General features: G+C 38.9%; 1 protein-coding gene across 3 annotated transcripts in view; it reads left to right on the top strand.

Annotated features, from left to right (window-relative positions):
* The window catches only part of LOC134539252 (cuticlin-4), a 156,534-nt gene that overhangs the window by 8,236 nt on the left and 127,273 nt on the right, over positions 1 to 21,025 (top strand). Inside the window, exons 1-2 of one of the 3 annotated variants that reach the window (XM_063381069.1) lie at positions 5,856 to 5,955; positions 20,207 to 20,247. In XM_063381069.1, the coding sequence (XP_063237139.1) occupies positions 20,212 to 20,247 (36 nt within the window). In that variant the 5' untranslated portion in view covers positions 5,856 to 5,955; positions 20,207 to 20,211. Of the gene's footprint in view, positions 1 to 5,855; positions 5,956 to 19,878; positions 20,042 to 20,206; positions 20,248 to 21,025 lie in introns of those variants that run through there. The other 2 variants (XM_063381068.1, XM_063381067.1) reach the window with 2 other exon arrangements.

Raw genomic sequence — 21,025 nt, 5'->3', positions numbered from 1 at the left:
GATGGCAGCACCGTGGTTACACATTTCTCTTCCATTCAGGAAATTACACCTACAAAATGCCGCATGCTGTTGTGTTATACACATCAAAAATTAAAAATGCCGTCGCCCGTCGAACCTTAGGAATGAAAGGAGGTGGAATAGGGGAGGGGGGAGGGTGAGGAGCGGAGAGGTAAAAAAAGCGGCGGACGTCTCAAGAGACCAAGAGACGACGACACGTCTTGGTAATTATTTTTTCCATTTGGGGGAGAAAAAGGGGGTGGAGGGGGAGACGGAGACGCCGACTCTGGACGAAGTTCCGTGGCGCAACTGAAGCCACGCCCACCGACGCTGCTGGTTCCGCCTTTCCTCGCGGGAGGCGCTGGCAGTCGGTTCCTCGGGGACTCTCGCGTTTCCTCCAGTTCCAGGAAACGTCTGCATTCCAGCGTCTTTCTCTCTCTCTCTCTCTCTCTCTCTCTCTCTTGCTGGTGGGTCCCCTTCCCCCTGACGTGACGCCATGGTTCTGTTGGGTACCTCCGTCACGCATGCGCGGATGTACGACGTGTAACTACGATACCAGAGATGGTGATTCATTGGAGGAAGCTCTGACCGCTAGGTTTCACCAGGGGCGAATATAGGATTGACTTTGATAAAGGGGAAGGAGGGTGAAGTGGGCACATGGAATCTGGAACATCCCCTGAGCAAAAAAAAAAAATAACCGGCGAACATGTAAAGCTCTCTCGGGAAAAAAATGTCAACAGGAAGAAACATTTTTTTAAGCCTGTTCACACCTATTAAAATGTAAAAAAAAAAGAATGATTAGGATATTGATAAATTATACATTATAATAGTACAACAACTGCCCGACAGTGTCATCGGAAATGATCAGATACCGCAAGATCTCTGAATAACTTTTACTGCAACTACCATTTTAAGACGATATAAAAAAAAAATGCTGTTCTGGTGTTCTGAGATAAGTATTTCCGTAAAGTTGAATTAAATGATCAGGTGGTGTTACCAAAACAAACATGCGCGCTGTTTCGCTCGTTCAGTTTATCGACCGCGGTCATATGGCGTGGTTGCGGGCGGAAATGCAAGCGCGGGCGCTAAAGGCTCGCCTAATTGGCTGCGGCCATTAGCAGCCGCGGGCGAAGTCCACTTCCGCGTGTCCGAGCCACTGGATTGGATTCTGGGGAGGATGGGGGGGGGGGGAGTTTCTGCCCCCCTCAAGGCCGACTCGCGACGGACCCGCGAGACGACATCCTACAAGGATCCAAAAATAACTTAGAAACACACAGCTTAGAACAGTCATTAACTTAGAATTCTCGAAAAAAAAAAATCCACATAGCTTATTACTATTTATCATCGGTTGCATGCGCCCCACGTTTTTAGTTTTAAATCTTAAAGGTATTTTCATAGGTATTAAAAAATTCAAAAGCTAAAATCTTCAGGACAATCTGTATGGGGTTACTAATATGTACGGGCTAGAAGAAATTATTATTATTATTTTACTTTTTTGTACGTTTTAAAAACGTGGTTTATTAATATTTTTGTTTAAATAACTATTTTCTGCATTTTAGTCTTGTGTCTGCATTTTCACCCAGTTTGAGCTATGTTTAAAGTTTGAAGTCTCTAGTTCATTGGGAAGTTAGTTGAAAATCGATTGCATAATTTGTACTGAACAGACAAACAAACAGTCAAACAGCGAGTTAATAAAAACGTGGTAAAATGGCTTCACTCTCCCCACTTCAAATTTTCTATACTGTAATGTGGCTTTATGCTCACCCTGTGAGCCCATCTGTCGTAGTAAATTTCTACAAAATGATTGGTTTGTGGTTTCGTAATTTTTGAACTGGTAGGTTTAAGTTTGAGTGCATTCACCTTTCACATCTGTTTCATTTTCGCAACACTTCGATTTGGGTAAAATTCTAATAAAAAACATTAAAGAACTGTCAGATGTGAAATACAATTTTTTTAAATTGAATACAACTCTTACGTATCTAAGATGAAACTACCCGTAAAAATAAATAATCTCTTTACCAGTTTTTTTTTTAAATCATGAAAGATCATTAAAGCAAAATATTGCGGTTAGCTGCAATTTACAATATTTATCCTGATGACTAAACTAAAACCACTTCCAGCAAACTTTTATTTATTTATAATTGTATCGTATTTTCAATAGAAATTAGATAAAAATAATTTCAAAGTGATTTTTTTTAATTGAACACATCTCTTAAATGTCTAAACCTAAAATACGTGTGAAAATATATAATTTCACCACGAAAAGTGTTTATTGAAATAATCGTAAAAAATAACTGAAAAAATCTTCATATTCAAAAATACCATCTTCTAAGTATTCAGTTGTTAACACAAATGACCCAACTACAAATTTCAAACGTGACTAATTAGCAACGAATAAACCGATTCCACAGAACATAAAGAAATAAATTTAGAAAGCACAATTTTCAACTCCTGAGATAATCTTGAATCTGGTAGCGAATATCTACATAATACATGAACTAAGTTCTTAACAATTATGATCATAATTAGTTGGTCGTTGTTGCATTGCATTTGAACTTGAAATTCCCTTGACGGCATTTTGATGATCAATATAGAATTAGTCAGAATTCGACCAACAATCTTGGTTGTAGGTTTATCACGAACTAATGAGTTGAAAACATATCGATGGTTTAAAGTGCTTTCCAAAACGAATGAAGTTGCAAAAAATATCGTATATAAAGTACATATTTAAAAGAAACCATGAGTATCTGTATGATTTTTAACTGAAAACATTTCTAAAACCACAACAAAACTTTTCGCAGTCCTAAAATTATTTTATCAAAATAATTGTCTGTAACACCTCTATTTTCCATACATTTTTCCAATGTGTTATTTACCTATACCAACAAACAAAATTATCTGTAATTTTACAAAATATTCCTTTGGAAAATAGTTGCTAAATAATAGTTTGTTCTGCTACAAGAATGATATTGTAACTTTGTTTAACACATAACAAGGATTGGATATATTAAATACGTTAATACTAAGTATTTCTTACAAAAATCGGCTCATAATTCAAAATATTTTAACTGATATTTCATTCAAGCATATATTTTTAAACCATGGAAAGGAATCTAATATTCAATCATTGAAATTTATTTTGTTTTATTATGCTTAATAATGTGCGCAGTTAATACTGTAAAGCTATTCAGGGAATGGTTTACAAAAAACTTTAAGTGTTAGAACCCAATATTTCTGTGAATTTACAAAAAAAAAATCACAGTGGAGAAATACATTTAACGCAGCGACAAGTTTTGGGGTGGTTGTAGAAATTTGCTCAGTAAAACATCATCCACACGCTTAGTGTTTCGTCTTAAATACTTTATTTGTTATTTTGCAATATGATAAGGTTTTTTTTTGTTCAGCTCCAACACTTCAAAAAACGTGTACCAGCCGTGGGAGGCGCTTCGGGTTGTATGTTTTGAACTCATTTGTGCGTGATGATACTGCAAGGGGCCGAAGCTGAGCACGCACGTGTTCCTTTAGAAAGCACGTGTTACTTCCCTGAGCACGTGTTCTTCCTCGGGCAGGTGAGAGAACTAAAAACGGCGTGAAGGACTCCTTCCTTCAGTTCCTCCCCTGCTCCCCCGAGCATCGCGGGGAGATACGACACGGACCCGCATCCTTCACGGACACAGACTCCAAGGTGTGCGTCCTCGTCACATATCCACACGTTCAACGCGGTTATGACTTGTTATGACTTTCTAAGTTACGACGTTTCTAAGTTGTGCGATTCTGCGTAGTGTGTTTATACGTTATGTGTAGAGACCTGCAAAATTCGCGGATTCATTCGGCGTTCTAGAAATGTATTTACAACACGGGAACACATGAATTTCCTCGTTACAGAGGTTATATGTTACACATCTCTGGCGAACACTGAAAGACTAGCTCACTCTTTTTTACTGCAGTCTGTGGTTGATTCAGTCCCCAATTACTGTTTCATCTATCCTAGAATCTCTAGTAGGGATTGGAAAAATTCGCTATTTCAGTGACGTCTAAGATAGACTGCACAACCATCTATATCCTCGGGCAAGTAACACCTTCTCATTGGCTACACCTATGTTAACTGGGGTGCTTTTGATTTGATATTTAATTTATTGTATTGAGGTTTTTTTTTGATTGGCTCAGAGTCCTTTAGGTAAACTATGGATAGAGACCTGCAAAATTCGCGGATTCATTCGGTGATTAGCTAGAATTCAAACACATATACCTCTTAGATAATTTTTCTATTGGCTTACTGTTCATCTGGACGAATCTCAAACAGTTATAAACCCTCAACCAAAGAAGGATCGAATCACAGACAAACCAGCTGAGACGACTTACAAGTCGGCAGCCAACGAACTTGCGTTATTTGCCCGGGTGTACAGGGGTATGTGCAGTCTATCCCGAAGGCCATCGAAACCGCGAAATTTGCAGGTCTCTAGACTTATGTGTTTCTAAGTTATGATCGTTTTAACTCATGACAGTTCTAAGTTACGTGGATTTTTTTTCCGAGGTTTCTGAGTTATGACTGTTCTAAGTTATGTGTTGTTCCCAGACTTGTAGACCTCTGAGTGGCCGAACTTCAACTAAAATGAAAATATATATATATATATATATTATATAAGTGCATATATTTTACATAATAAGCTTAAATCACGAGAAATCCCCAGTTGAGACGTTTCCCAAGTTATCAGTTGCTGAGCAGGGGACGTCAGCCGTAGTACCTATTTAATATCTTCCTAACCTAACTAAAACTAAGTGTGTTTGTAAGAGAGGGCCAGGTTAGGGAGAGATCTAGGGTGCGTCTCATGCAGAAAGAAGCCTGCACGACCAGTCACACGTTAGCTCTGTTCGGGAATTGTCCAGCCATTGCTAACTCCCCGTCTTAGATCTATAGATCAACACTACATATATTCAGTTGGGTTCGGGTTAAAACCTGCGCTAGACAGACACAAAGAGCACAGACATGCGGGGAAGCAAAAGGCATGCGTTTATTGTTCAGGCGAATACAAAGCTACACGGATTGATGGCTCGGTTGAAGAGTCAGTTGGTGAGGGCGGAAAAAAGAGTCTGCCAATCTACCATGCGGGAAGGTTGGGGTTCTTTATTTTATTTATTTATTTATCGTCTTTATTGGTGGCGAAGTTAAGGCGGTACGCCTTTTCTTACACTTAACCACTTTTCTGCAATTACATCAAAGAGTTGAAAATTAAAAAATAAGCATGATATAAGCAGATGTTGACTAAATATTAAAAGAACAAATAATTTTTTTTAACTTAATGTTCAAATATTAACTATTACAAAAGATTCAACCATGACTAATTTTAAGTACCTAATTAAAAACTAAGCATAGACATACATAAAACCGGAAAGAAAAAAAAAATAGGTTCTACTACATTAAAATCACTCGCACATTCACACACAGAATCAAGCAGTAGGGTAGCGGCGAATGGTCATTGGACGCGAAGACAGTTTTCACGTGTTAACCCGGATCTGTATTTTGGTAACCAAGGACGCAAGCGCCCCTGGTGGTGGGGGGCTGCACTTCGTCGTCCACCCTGTTTGTAGCAGCACGCTAGTTGACCGACGGCTTCCGGAAGAGCGCCAGAGGAGTCCTGGGCTATGACGCAATGCCCTCACCTGGACATCTCTTGGTGTGGAGTGAGCCGGTTGTTGGGGTGGGATATTGGGAGGGGGGGGGGAGGTTCAGTGACGTCACAGACGCGAAGACGAGCCAAGGCCTCGCTAACGAGAAGCGCTTAAAACCTCTCCTTCTCCACCACTTTAATTTTTTTTTCTTCCCTCTCCATCACCGACGGCTCAGTAAATGACGGAGGTCTTCTTGGAAGGCGGAGCTGCTGAGGCAGTTGCTACACCCGACTCCAAGGTCTCCCCGTGAAGACGCAGCCTTGGGCGTTCTCGCGAACAGCACACAGAGTAAGCTTTCATTATTTGTTGAACTTGTTAAATAGGGGGAAGCCTACAACTCACGTAGTTTCGGTTCCCTACCACGTTCGTGCAACTTCGGACTTCTCTCAAAAATTGAAATTAAAATAATCGAAGGGTTAGGTTAGGTTAGGTTAGGTCAGTCACAACATGCTTGTTTTCATTGAAAACTTTCTGATTTAGCGGCTGAAGTGGCGTTAATACCAAAACGCAAAACTTCGGAAATCTTCGGAAATTCTTGCAGGGAACCGAAACTACGTGAGTTGTAGGCTTCCCTTGAATAGGGACCTGCGGAATTCTCGTTTTATTTTTTTTTCCTCCAGCAACAGGCTAGCTATCCGCACACAAGAATACAAAATGCTTTATGTCTATTGTTCATTGGTTTTTGAGTACAAAAAAAGTTACCAATTTGCTTACGAATTAAAAAATATGCAGCAAGTCTTTTAGTGGATTTTTATCTCCCGATTAAGTGTTTGTTTACCTTCTTTCACTATCTCGAGTGGATCGGTATCTCCGGCGTTATATATTCACGACGCCATATCATAAAATAAAGATAAAGCTGGGAGAAATAAAACCGAAAAATTACAGTTATTTCAAACACCTGTGCTGACAACTGAATGATGGATTAATCTAAAACATAGGCGTCCAGAATTCTTTACGTAGCAACACAATATTAGGATAAGATAGGTGTATTTCCCACTAAAATTTATGTTCAACGTATAATATCAAATAAATGGTACTAAGCAAACTTATTTCCATTATTTAATTACGATAGCAGTAACAGTTTCTAATTAGCGCAAATTGGACGAACCATTAAAGTACAAGATTTATTAAGAAACATATTTTCATTCAGTCCGAATCAATATATTTATATATATATTTTTTTTCTTGTTTTAAAGATATATACGTGCAAAGTTTGTGAATTCAATGTTAGCTAAATTTTAAACTATACGATGTAACGGCTCCGATGAAAGAGAAAAAGACTTGAAAAAATACTAAACCCCCGGCTTTGGACCTGATTTTCTACAAGGAATTTTACTAAAATACTGCTCATTTATTTAAATTAATTAAACAGTTAATACTATAAAGTCTCCCTTTGACTTTGTGATCTTTGGTTTGCGCTGTATTACCACGGATGGCAGCACCGTGGTTGTTACACATTTCCGTTTCATGGAGTCACATTCACGAAGTTACTCGCCCCAAATGCCGTATACCGAGAGCTAAGATGTTACATATCAATATTATAAAAACCGATAGGGATCTTAGGCCGGTATTCCAAGGCACAAAAACAAAAGGTTTAGGTGTTGAATATGCTACAACTTTACCCTAACCGTATTCCCAGTGCACGGTAGGACACGGCCAGTCCCTTATTTTTTGGGGAACGAATTTCGGTGTCCTATCCGTGACGTATCAGTTGCTCAAATTCCGCGCATGCGCAGAGCTCAAGTTTTCGTTTGATTTCATCCAGATGGTGGAGGCGCGTCTGGTGCCATCAACGCGTAGATAGTCATTTTTGTGATAACTCAAAATTTTATAACAACGAAACTATCCTGGAATACATTTTGTACCCTTTAATGGTCATAACAAGAAATAATCGCAACTTTAAAAGTACTTGAAAATATTAGAAAGGCCGCTCTATTTTTGTGCGGTGGTGCTGCTATCTCTAGTATTTTTTTGACCGCAACAATTGTATCCGTGGAATGCGAAACGTTCTCTAGAATGCGTTGAAACCAGTGTCTAGCCTCGCGCAGGGCACCGTTTATTAAAAAGGTTGCCGATGTGGTTCCTTGCTGGGATTCGGTTAGGACACGTTCTGGAATACGGCCCGCGAATTAGGTTACCGTTGTATCCCAACAAGGCAGTGCTTATTAGCTACATTACTGGAACGTCTCGGAATATCGTCCTTAGAGACGAAAATCTGACATGGCGTGCCGGCATTGGGCGAGCCGGGAAGCCTCATCCAGTCAGTGGTGCCAATGCGGTTGTTCATATTTACCCTTATGGGAAAGCCAAAATACCAGCACTTCAGAAATTAAAAAAAAAAAAAATTGGTTGTCTATAAAGTCGGTTTACGGACGATAGTTTAACGTGACAACGTCATAACAAAACATTGATGAAATGATTGATCAAGAAGGAAAGGAAATATCATATTCGGCCTGAGACTGAGCCGTAATAGGTTTTTGCAACCAAACCATTTAGGCATTACAAATATTATATTCTTTGAGGAAGAATTTTTTTTTAATTTTTCTATCTTTTGTATGATAAAATCTACCTCTGCATACTTTTATGAATAAAATTGAATCATTTTTATTGAATTATCACTATTTTGTATGGATACAAAGGAGTGAAATGAAATGTACAATTTAGTTATTAAATTTACTTTTATTTGCATTCATTATTAAAATTTATTTATTACTTTTGAAATGTTACGTGCGCCGTATTTATTTTTACAAGTTAAAAAAAATTCCGCATTTGCCGGGATTCGTACCGACAATCTCACAATTAGAAAATAGCGCCGCTGACCACTCAGCCACGAGGCCATATGATAAATATGATGGTATATAGAATTTATAATCATTTTGTTTACGGTAGAGGAATAATATTATTTCGTTTTAATAACTCAATTTTATAACAAATACGCATCCCAAATACACCAAACTTATTTATAAGGTGTTACAATATTTTTTAAAACATTGTGCAAAAGATCCCGGTTGTAATTTGAATTATTATGTGTAACTGTAAAACACCATTGTTGGTTCAAAACGTATTTGAATATCCAACATTACTTTTAAATCACCGTACCGATTGTGCTGAAAATCGGTGGACGAACGTTAAATTACATAATATTAATAATTCAAACGATGAAAATATGATTGAAAAGTCAAATCGATGGTCGTTCCAATCAAGTGGAAGAGAGATGCCACGCATGCGTACAATGAGCATGAAGAGATGCCACACATGCGTACAATGAGCATGAAGAGAGATGCCACGCATGCGTACAATGAGCAAACAGGAACATCCGTAGTGGGACATCCGTAGTGGGACACTTTTTCGTCCGTGCAGCTGGCGTTCATCGATTTATTAGACGTTGTCACGTCAAAAAAAAATCGCCACGCAAAATGGAACAAAGGAGCAGCGAAACTAAAATTTTCTGGAGTTAATACCTTTATTATCTCTTAATGCAAATAAAAGAGTGGAAAATTAACTGTACACTCTATTAGGATAAGATGTACTGATTTTGACAGTCCTTGAACTGAAATTTCTGCTTTGACAGCTGAATATACTTATCAAATAAACAAAACAAACAATTCTTAATGTGTCAAAGTCAAAATGTTAGTTTAAATAGCTTGAAGCTAGGTAGTTAAATTATAGGTATTTTTTTTATACAGATGATTACTACTTGTGTTGAAATGCACTGATAAATTTTCAAGCTATGCATACCGAACAAGGTTATATATGAAAAAACATACTTCCAATGGTTGTTGTAGAATCTATGTCCTTTGTTTCTAATTTTTTTAAAAGTGTTATTTCTTGTAAGTAGTACAAATATACCCTCATTTTACCCGGAACCAGAGAATACTTGCAGTTTTCCCTGCAGTGGTTTGAAATCCCCGGAATCCGGGGAATCACCGGTGAATTGGCAACACTGTCCTCACCTGCGCTTTGTCGCCGTCGTCACGTGGGATGGGTTGACGGCGGAGCAGCCGTTATGGTCATTGTCCGCCGGGGCACGCCACCGGATGTCGACTCATTGTCTTCTCCTTCCTGACGACTGCTATCCAGGGGGGTGGAAGGGGGGGAGACTAAAGCTGGGTTTACGATTGAAAATTAAGAATTAAGAATTAAGACTTAGTCGTGTACTTATCATATGACTCTATGTAAACTAGTGGAATGGTTTATGATTGTCGTGTGTGAATTTTGACGGGTCGTGTGCGAACCATATGATGACTTAAGACTTAACAGAAATGGTTATATTTTATATTTTTCGTTAAGACTTAAGGGAAGCGACCAATCACAACAAACCGGAACCATTCAACCGGAAGTTTATGTCTTATTATTGTACCGAGCGAGGCAGTATTTTTGGTTAGAATTCGTATATTTGTAATTTGTAATCATCATCCATATCAAAAAATAGATATCCCATTTGTCAATATCCTATTTCAAACCTGCTTCCCCATTACGAACAAAGGCCGACCATGTGTTTTGTGCTGTGATTGGTTGGAATTAACGACTTCTATGTCAATCATAAACTGGAAAATATAGTTTTGACTTAATCGTGTGCTCGATGTTAAGTTATAATTCTTAAGGAAATCAATCGTAAACCCAGCTTAACACTTCGTAGCAGAGGCTGTCGTGCACACAAAAAAAAATTATTTTTTCTCTACTTTTACAAAAGATTTCTTTTGGAAACCAGATGCCAAGAAATAGTTTGTAACGCTACAAGAAAGATACCGTAACTTTGTACCACACATGGCTATGGTTATTTTTTGCATACGTGAAATACTTTTTTTTTCCGTGATAATACTGAGTATCCGAAGACTATTACTGATTGCATCACCCTATTGACAGTTGGTCGTACTGATGTGCACGCAGCCATTTTGAGTCGTGATATCTACAAATATTCAGCAAAACGTAAATAACAACGACCAAATTTAAAATTTTCAATGTAGCGTAAATTTTATGTCAGCTTGCGATCAAAATAATAATAAAAAAGGTTTTGTTATGAATCCCAAAATATTAAAAAAATTCTTATAATGAACATTAAGTAATACCCCTATAAGTTTGAGTTAACCCCTTCGGTAGTTTTTATCATCGTTTTTATTTGTCTCTATTTGAGTTATCACTTACGCGTATTACGTTTCAAACAAATCTTATGCCAAAAATCATAAATAATAAACCGAATAAAACACGATTCCAAAGCTAATCGCTGTAGCGACGCGTCAGTGGATGCGAGTTACGCATCCTTGGGAATCTTAAGTTTAGCGGACGCACGTAGGGATGCGTCGAATTTCCCTTCGTAAGCATTTATGGCCGCGTTCACTTCGATGCACTGTCAGTGGATCGTTTAGCTAAGGGCGATATATATTGGTAGAGACCGGAAACATTCGCGGATTAATTTCGTGATGTGTTAAATTTCAAATAATCATACCATTTGTGCTGCTTCTGCTCTTGGTTCACTATTAATATGCAGGACTCTTGGCCAATTAGAGACCGTCAGTCAAAGAAGTATCCAATCACAAGTCACCCACTTTAGGAACCTCAAAATTCAGCACCCAACCAACAGTAACCGTTTGCCCAAGTAGGCAGAGGATAATGTAGTCTATCCTGAAGGTCATTGAACTCGCGAATTTTTCCAGTCTCCATATATTGGGCTAATATTCCGGGTGCAGCCACGCCTGTTCGCTTCGCACGTCCTCGGACCGCCGGAGCAAAGAAGGTCACGGGAACGTAAACCTCGACACCGAGACGTTCTCTGCGGCGAGTCGGTCGCCTGCTCGGGTTCCATCGACTCCTGGTTCCGTTATCGTGGAGCTGGTTCCTCGCGTACTACACATATCACCGCGCCGTCTCTCTCTTTTTTTTGACGTGACAACGTCTATTAAATCGATGAACGCCGGCTGCACGCAAGAAAAAAGTGTCCCGTTACGCACATTGTCCCGTTACGCTGTGTCCCGTTACGCTCGTTGTTCCGTTACGCTGTGTCCCGTTACGCTTTCGGCGAGTGCGGTAATAATAGGTTATGTTACAATTGACTAACAAATTATGGTGATTCATATAATTGATGATAGATATTTGATTACAGTTTATTCATATGAAAACTTGTTCAAAATTATATTTTAACTTTATAGCTAAACGCCAGTTTTTAAAATTAATCACAAGTCATCTACGCGTGAACTGTTTCGTCGACTGTTTATAAAGTGAAGTGAAAAGTTAATGTGGTTTTCATTGCTTATTACAACAACAATTTCGGCAATAAAGGTTAATTATTCTTGCATTTTAAAAATCTGATTACTAGTATAATTTCAAGTATCCATTCTTTTATTATTAAAATAAAAAAGAATTCAATTTTATTCATAAAAGTATGCAATCATTTCATCAATGTTTTGTTATGACGTTGTCACGTTAAACTATCGTCCGTAAACCGACTTTACAGACAACCAATTTTTTGTGTGTGTTTAAAATCTTAGCTCTCGGTGTACCGCATTTGGTGGGAGTTGATTTCGTGAATGCGACGGAAGTAAAGGAACCGGGAAATGCGATGTTGCTGCCGTCTATATCGCATGGCGAGAACCTAAGTTCACAAATATAAAGAGAAACGTTAAAGTATTTACTGTTTAATTAATTTTAACAACATGGGTAAGTATTTAAATAAAAGTTATTTTGGCAAATCAGGTCCAAAGCTGGGCTCGAGTCTTTTTTAAAAGTCTTTTTCAGCTTTTATCGAAGCCGGTTCATTTATATAGTATAATATTTCAGTCGGGCAATCAAACGGGTCAACAGTAAACGCAGCTGCTCTGGCAGCGAATTCTAGCGGCGGGTGTGTAAACTACGTGTGATTCGCGTCTATAAATTTATTTGAAAACACAATGTGTTAAAGAATTGAACGTTAAATTTTGAGTCGGAGATTCGAATTATAAGTTATTTTGAAACATGAGAACACACGAATTTGCTTGTTACCGAGGTTAGATGTTACACATTTCTGGCGAGTACTGAATGACTCACATTTTTTTTGTTCTCTTTGTTCTTGAGTTTTATTGTTAAGTTTATTTGCTAAACATTTTCTTGTAAATCGTTAAATTTTATGCTCTGGTACTTTGTTTTTTTCCCCTGATGAGATGACCTGATATGGTGTTAGTTGCAATAGCTTATTGAAAAGGTGTTTCGACTTCTTATGAATTTTTAATTTTATGATACCTGCCTGGTTGGTTAGCAGCCGCGTGGCCCATTTTCCAACGTGTAACTTTTTAGAAGGTTGCAAATACTACTACTGTTATAAGCTGTCCCTTATTTAAACGATATGCATGTCGTTTGACATGTGTTCTGAAGTTTTCAAATCCTATACTGAATATATATTTTTTAATACTTTAAACGGTCCTGCGCAATATTTGAAAATGGGAAAGGCACAGCATGTAATAGATAGAGACCTGCAAAATTCGCGGTTTTGATGGCCTTCAGGATAGACTGCACATACTGTACACTCGGGCAATAACGCAAGTTCATTGGCTGCCGACTTGTAAGTCGTCTCAGCTGGTTTGTCTGTGATTCGATACTTCTTTGGTTGAGGGTTTATAACTGGTTGTGATTCGCCAATAGGCCAATAGGCCAATAAGCCAATAGCAAAATTATCTGAGAGGTATATGTGTTTGAATTCTAGCCTATCACCGAATGAATCCGCGAATTTTGAAGGTCTCTAGTAATAGATGAATAGCTCATTTCACGTTTAGGAATGTTATTATAATTCTCTTACGGTGCACGTACGTAGATACGTAAGTGAAAGTTAAGAATTGCGCTGACTTCCCACGGCAGTATGGAATTCCAGTGTTGTAACTTCTAGAGACAGCAGCATAAGCAAAATATTTTTTTTCTCTATGGCTACTGTACGTAACTGGAATGAACTTACCGCGTCGATTGGGCTTCAGAATTATCTTCTATGTTTAAGGGCCGGTTTCACAAACGTAGTTTAAGAAAATTAATCTCGATTAGTTTCAATATAAACTCGTTTAGTCGATTGTGCGTTTCACCACATGTGTAATCTCGATTTTCCAGAGTAAAGCGAGATTTTATATTAACTGGCCAAGTTCTTCCAGTTTGCGCAGCTAATCTCGCTAACGTATGTAAACAAATGGCTTGAGCAGCTTACAATGTTATATTTGAAGAAGAAGATTCGGATGGAGAAAAAAAGGCCACTGCAACCAAAACAATCAGCATGAATGCCATAAAATACCTTACCTGTGCAGTGTGCATAACGTTTCAATTCGGTTGTCGGCATGTATCTTTCTCGTCAGTTTCTCCCACGACGATTTCAGCTGGTCTGGCATTCGGTGGTATTGATTGCAAATCGAATTGAATTTGGCCGCAATAATCTCCCATTCTTTCGCCTTCTGCTTTATGTGACAGCATCTGTACGACGATTTTCAATCACAGAGAAGTGTTCCGTTACCTGATCTAATAAAACTGTCTTCTCATGTGGCGAAAGATTTCGACATCTTTGTCGCTTTTCTTTAATTGCAGCTGAAACTTCACCATTGCCAATCATGTTTATATGCGCTATGACAATTTCCACGGTATTACTAATTTTTCAAAAAAATAAAAACAAGTTTTTTTAAGTTGATGCGGCCACCATAAATTACGCTCGACCAAAAGCTGCATCTACAAGAGGGAAAAAAATACATATTCGGGTATCTCCGACAGATATTAGGGTATATTCGCTAGGTAATGGGTGTTTTTATGTGGAAGGCATTTATAAATCGAGTTTTGGAAATCTCGATTAATTTAAACATATGTAACGATGGTGAAACACACGTCGGAATTAAACTTACGATTATTCTTCATCTAGTTTTGTAAATCTCGTTTTGTAACAAAATTAAACCTGCTTGGTGAAACCGGCCCTAAGAAAACATTATTCAGGGACTTACTAATCTCCAATGCTCAGGTTTAGCTGCAGTATTAGTAATGTGTGGTTGGCTATGAGTGAATGTGTGAATTATTATTAGAAAATGTACTAGTATTTAAGGTAGATCATGACATTGGTTAGTTTTTTAATAATTTCTATAGAAATAAAATATTTTTTACAGTAGTTAAAAATTATATTATTAAGTTCATATTTAAACATTTTGTTATGAAAATTGTCTGCAATAATGTCAGTATCAATTTTATATATTTATAAGACTTCAAATTATATTTATTATATTAAATGTTTCTTTTTTTACAATTTTTTTATTCTTGGAAGTAATTAGTTTATTTAGTTTGTTCTCAAATAAATTTTAACTGGGACAACACAAAGCGTTAACTACCGGGTAGGAACCCGAACACAATTGTTTTAATGTAAATGTACAAAAATTTACAAATATCTGTAACTTTGCATAAATATTTCAGTACCGTCAAAAAAAATTAGTTGTCTGTAAAGTCGGTTTACGGACGATAGTTTAACGTGACAACGTCATAACAAAACATTGATGAAATAATTGCATACTTTTATGAATAAAATTGAATCATTTTTATTGAATTATCACTATTTTGTATTAATAAAAAGAAGGAGTGAAATGAAATCTACACTTTAATTGATTAATTTACTTTTATTTGCACTCATTAATACAAATATGTTTATTACTTTAACGAACAGATTATTTTAACTATAACGTTTATACATGTTTGCTATTTAACTTGTTCCAATCTGTGTTATTCTGTTAAGGATAGGACGATGATGGGAAAAGTAGGAAACGAATGGGAGTGATTCAAGTTTAATGTGCCTGGAAAAAGTCAAATCGATGGTTGTTCCAATCGAGTGGAAGAGAATTAGATGCGGCGCAAGCGTACAATGAGCGTAACGGGACTCAGCGTAACGGGACAATGTGCGTAACGGTACACTTTTTCGTGCGTGCAGTCGGCGTTCATCGATTTATTAGACGTTGACACGTTTTTTTTTCCACAGTGCACCGTAGGTATGTGAACCCGGTGTTTATTGTTCCTGGTCCTGGAGCCGGCGGTCGTTCGCGCGACGACGACTTCCTTCCTGTCCCGTGTATTTCCGCCCCGCGTCGCGACGCCTTCTAGGGGGGGCACAGCCCCCCATCACCCCCCTTACGGTGCTGCGTTACGTTAAGTGAATACTGTGACGAATCGCGCGTGGTGGAGGCGGAAGCGCCGCCATTTTGAGGTCATTTTGGCTGCGTTTCGAGATTTCCATTTAGTATAACTTTTGACTCGGAGAAGCTACGACGTTCGTTTGAGTTTCAATCGTCAGCTATCGTCAAAATCTATCGATTCCATGTACAAAACATTAGTGTAAAATAGTTACAGTGAATATACACGGTGTTAAATTAAAAAAAAAAGAGTATTTTATATTTTGCATGGAAAATATTACCTGTTACGTACACGTATTCACGTGCAACGCACGGCCGTGTCCATGACACAGCCACACCCCATTTTTTTTTTGGTACGATATGGCGTGACGAGAAAACCGTTGGTGTTGGCCCGACGACATAAAGACGTCATCGCACGGGAAGACGCTCCAGTGCCCTCGATGGCCATGCGCGCATGAAGCAACGGAACGAAATGGATGCGTACGCGCACGAAACGGAGCCACCGTTAGCGAGTGTGACTCGACACCCCCAACCCATTATAGTCTGGGTCGTGTCGCTTGCCTTCCATTCTGACGGTTCTCGTGGCAGGATTTGTGTATGGGGGGGTGTTAAGAAGCATGGCCTCCCCCCCTCCCCCGTATTGAAGCGGGGGGGTCCGGGGGTCCTCCCCCGGGAAAATTTGGATTTTAAGGTGTAAAACAGTGCTATTTTAGCAGTTTTCGGTACTTCAATTTAAATATTGTAATGGTAAAATTTTTATTAATTTTTAATATGAAATTTGTTTGAGTGATGAATAAGAAATTTAATTAAAGATTCGGTGCTAAGGGGGGGGGGGGGGGGTTATACCCCTAACCACCCCCCCCCCCCCCTGGATACGCCCCTGGTCACGTGGTACCAGCTCCCCAGCTCCCCAAATGTCGCTTACAAAGCAGCACATTATGTTTTTTTTGACGTGATAACGTCTTATATAAATCGATGAACGCCGGCTGCACGCACGAAAAATTGTCGCGTTCCGCCTGAGCCGAGCGTGCAAGAACCGGCCAACCACCGCGCGAGAGAAATCTTCTATAATATCAAACAGGTTGAGGCGGGCTTTTTAACTAATTGTTCGTGATTATATTGAAACAAATTATTTAAATTAAATTTGCAAAAAAACTGTAAATAATATTTGAAAATTAAAAAGTATGCAATTTTTCATCAATGTTTTTTTACGACGTTATCACGTAAAATTATCGTCCGTAAACCGACTTTACAGACAACCCTCTGTTTTTAAATTCTATTTCTAACATCTTGGCTCTCGGTATACGGCATTTTGTTGGAGAAATTTCGTGAATGGAACGGAAATGTGTGTGCAAACACAGTGCTGCAATCTGTGGCGGTTTGCGCGAACCAGATTTCACAAAATAGAAAGGGAATTTTTATAGTATTAACTGTTTAATGAATTTTAACAACGTGGGCAGTATTTTAATAAAATTCCTTGTCGAAAAAATCAAGTCCAAAGCCGGGGTTTATTATTTTTTGAAGTCTTTATCGGAGCCGTTTCATTGTATAGTTAAACATTTCGCTCCGCAAATCGAACGATTCGATAGTCGACGTAGATGCTCCGAAAACGTATTCTAGCGTGTGGTTCAAGTTAATAATTTAAGCTGAAAACATAATTTGATTGGCATATATTTATCACGCTCGGCGTTATTTCAAAGAGTTATACGTGTCCCAGTTTCTATTATACGTGTCTTTGCAACATGAGAACACATGAATTTGCTCTTTACCGATGTTAGATGTTGTACATTTCTAGCTAGTACCCACTTTTTTTTTTTTTTTTTTTTTTACGAATACTTTACAGCCACGTGAGAACGTTCACAAACTCCGTTAACATAACAACATCGACAGAAGGACTATACGTAGGCGATCGATAGCATTTTAAGTGATTGTCACATGTGAGAAAAGTTACAAGCTGTATGGGGCACATCCTTGAGTTGAGTTCACACATTTCTCTCCCCAGAACGCGATCGACAGTCACTGTATTTCCGCCCAGGGGTTAGAGCTCCTGACGGGGATCTAAAACGTTTCAACCGTGCCTGGGGGGCTGATCGTCAGACGCCAGCGCGCGCGTGGCGAACGTCGCAACTAACGAGCGCAGCGCGTGTGCGCACACATCTATCTTGTTCTTCGGAACGGTCGATCCGAAAGGTGGGCGAGTGGGGGGGGGGGGGGGGGGGGGGGGAAGCAGAAAGACGGCGGTTTCCGTGCCCGTATCATCATTATCTCGTGCGAACCAGTGCTGTGTTCCCTCTGCGCGTGTTACAAAATCCGTAAGGCGTGTTTACCGGTTGCTCCCCACCCCTCTCTTCATCTAATTCCAAGGAGAAGTGACTGCAATGCTTAACGAGGCATTGTGTCAGACCTTGGGAACATCCTCGCATTGTGGAGGTGTGTGTACACAACAGGGTTGCCGTATGCTAATGTGTTGTTGATTCGAAGAGCTTGAATTTAACCTACATCTTCCAGATTAGGGCCCTACGATATCCCATAACTCAACATCAAGTCGAGAACAGTTGGTAGGCCAATTAATTACAATTGTGTGCTAGTGTAAAATAGTAGGCTACTTAAGTAGAGTTAATAAATATTCTACCAAATACTGGGTTTGTTATGTAAATAAAGTGTTTATGTTAAACCAGTAATTTTTTATTATTATTATGAATGGTGACAGTAAAAGAATTTTGTGTTCCTTACCATAATCTTATCACAGAATTTATTTTACTAATTGCCCAACTTTTAGATTAATTACAATAAATTTAAGCCTATGTAATTAATAATCTGTCATTTCTCAGTAAATGAGTTCTTATTAACAACAATACGCAACGTCTGAAATAGAGATTTTAATGCTTGGTTCAAAAACGAGCGTAGCCTCTTTTTGAGGAAATAAATTACCAAATCACAATACCGAAGAACGGAGCAATGTCAACAATAAAAAAATAGTAATGGAGATTGTTATTTAATTGTTTTCTCTTATTTCAGCCTAATTTTGAATGTTTTATGATTTGAAAACAGCAAATAAACCTGGGAATATTAGAAATATCACAGACACTACATGTGTTATGCCATCTGTGCATCCAGAAACCATCTCCGTTGACAGTTATGTGATTCTGTCATTAACAAAAATTTAACTGACGTTAATATTTCAGTTTGATCCGTTGGTAATCTAAAAGCAAAACTTAGTTCTCGCGTGCTTTCATTGCAAATACTGCCTGATGTTGAAATGAATGATTTGTGTGGGTTTTAATCAGGGCGATCGAGAGAAACTATGGGCCCGGAGTATTTTTTTTTTTTCCTGGCCCATCTCCCCATTACTAAATGTACAACTTTTCAAACTCTACAATTTAGAAAGAAAAAAAAAATCTAAAGACTGTAAACGTTATTCTGACCATAACCATAAACATGATCTGTGCGTATCGCATAACTTGTAAGGTTTCCAATTAATATTACACTAACAAAAGATTTGAAAATTATTATCTTCCTGCTGGCAATGCAAATTCACGCATAAAATATTTTTAAAATAAACCGGGTATTTCGTTCCCTCCCCTTTCCCACCTCTGAATGGTCATGGTTGTAAGCAGGGAGTGGCAACGCCTACATGATTACGTGTAAAATAAGGGAAACAATTGTTTTCCTTCAGCTAATTGGTGCGCCATATTATATTGGTTAGGCGTTCAAAACATTGACTGAAGTGGAGTGTTTGCATCATGGAAACGGTTTAAATGACTTTAAAAAAATTATGAAAGTGACCGTTTTTAACGACGGAGAGATTCTAATTCATACTTTCTAACCATTGTCAGACGTTATCAAGCACATTGTTCTGGACGAAACAGTAAGGCGTTGGTGAGGTTAAAAAGTGACCTCAACTACGTCACAGCAGGCCGTCTCCTGACATGGTTGAAAAGCTCGTTAAAAAAAAAAAAGAAGTAATGGTTAAGCGCGTGGCGGTTGCAGAGGTTGGTACCCCCAGCCGCGCCTGACGCCGCTACCTCCCACTCTCCTTCCCCCCGTCGTCTGCTGGCGGCGGCCATGTTGTTGCTCTCGCGCCCTGCCCCTGGCGGCCGAGCGCCGCTTCACTTTCGAAGATGGCGCCGTGGCAGCAGTAGTGCCGCGCGCGATGCTGTGAACGAGTGTGTGTGTGTGTTTTTTTAAAAAAACTACCGAACGAATGTGGCGAGAGTGCGCGTCCAACGACGGGCCATATGTCAGGATTTAGGAGCAGCTTCCATCTGGTCAAAGTGAGTGTATACAAAAAAAAATAAAGTAAAAAAGCATGTTTGAATCCAGTAATCCGTATGGCACCCGCTGGGAAAACACTTTCTCAGGTTCCTGAAGGCTGGCCTACATTTTTTTGTTTTACAATACCACTTTCTCTAATGCTCTTGTGTCTCTTTTCTTTACAGAGAATATGGCGATGACAAAATTTGCTGTGATTTTCCTCCTGGTGAGTACCTAATTAAAAGTATTCTTAAGCCATGCCAATAAGAGATCTTGTTCCTCCTGCGTCCCACGATGACAGCTGACGGCCCGGACGCAGTCAACATAAGCATTTGTTTTTGACTATCACAACACTTCATTGTAATCAGGGGCGCAACAACTAAATTTCCAAAAGGGGGGGGGGGGGCAATATACCTTTTTATAAAGAATCATCGATCCCCGCCCCCTATTGAAGGGTCCTCCCCCGGGAAAATTTGTATTTCAAGGTGGAAAATGGTGCTATTTAAACAGTTTTATTTTCTAAAAATTGATTACACAGCACCGTGTTTGCCCCTGTTTGCCGCCACTTCAAGGTTTCAGAGGGGGGGGGGGGGGGGGCAAAATACCCTTACCCCCCCCCCCCCCTGTTGCGCCCCTGATTGTAATTAACAGTAGAACTCCATGTAATCCAATCTGACCAGCAGCAATCGTACATTGTATTAAGCATTTACACAAGCCCGGTTTTAGTATTAAGTAGAGTTCACTTTCGGTTATACTCTTGCTTAATATTGTGTTACTGCTAAAACCGTAGTATGTTTTTGGCCAAAGATAATCTCGGAAAGTCCTATTACGTAATCAGTTGAGAAATTATATGAATAAATAAGAAAATGCGTGTGTTGACTATAATGTGCCCAATATTATTTTCTTTTGTTTACTATGTTCGCACGGTGGTTTTTTATAACACTCGAATTTCCGAAGGAGAAAAAAAAATTCTTTGCAACTGTGTTGTGATAGTGCTTATCGCT

The sequence above is a fragment of the Bacillus rossius genome, chromosome 15 (assembly GCF_032445375.1).
Source record: "Bacillus rossius redtenbacheri isolate Brsri chromosome 15, Brsri_v3, whole genome shotgun sequence".
Lineage (NCBI taxonomy): Eukaryota > Metazoa > Arthropoda > Insecta > Phasmatodea > Bacillidae > Bacillus > Bacillus rossius.
The sequence above is the reverse complement of the archived record's forward strand: the minus strand, read 5'-3'. Positions and strand labels throughout refer to the sequence as shown.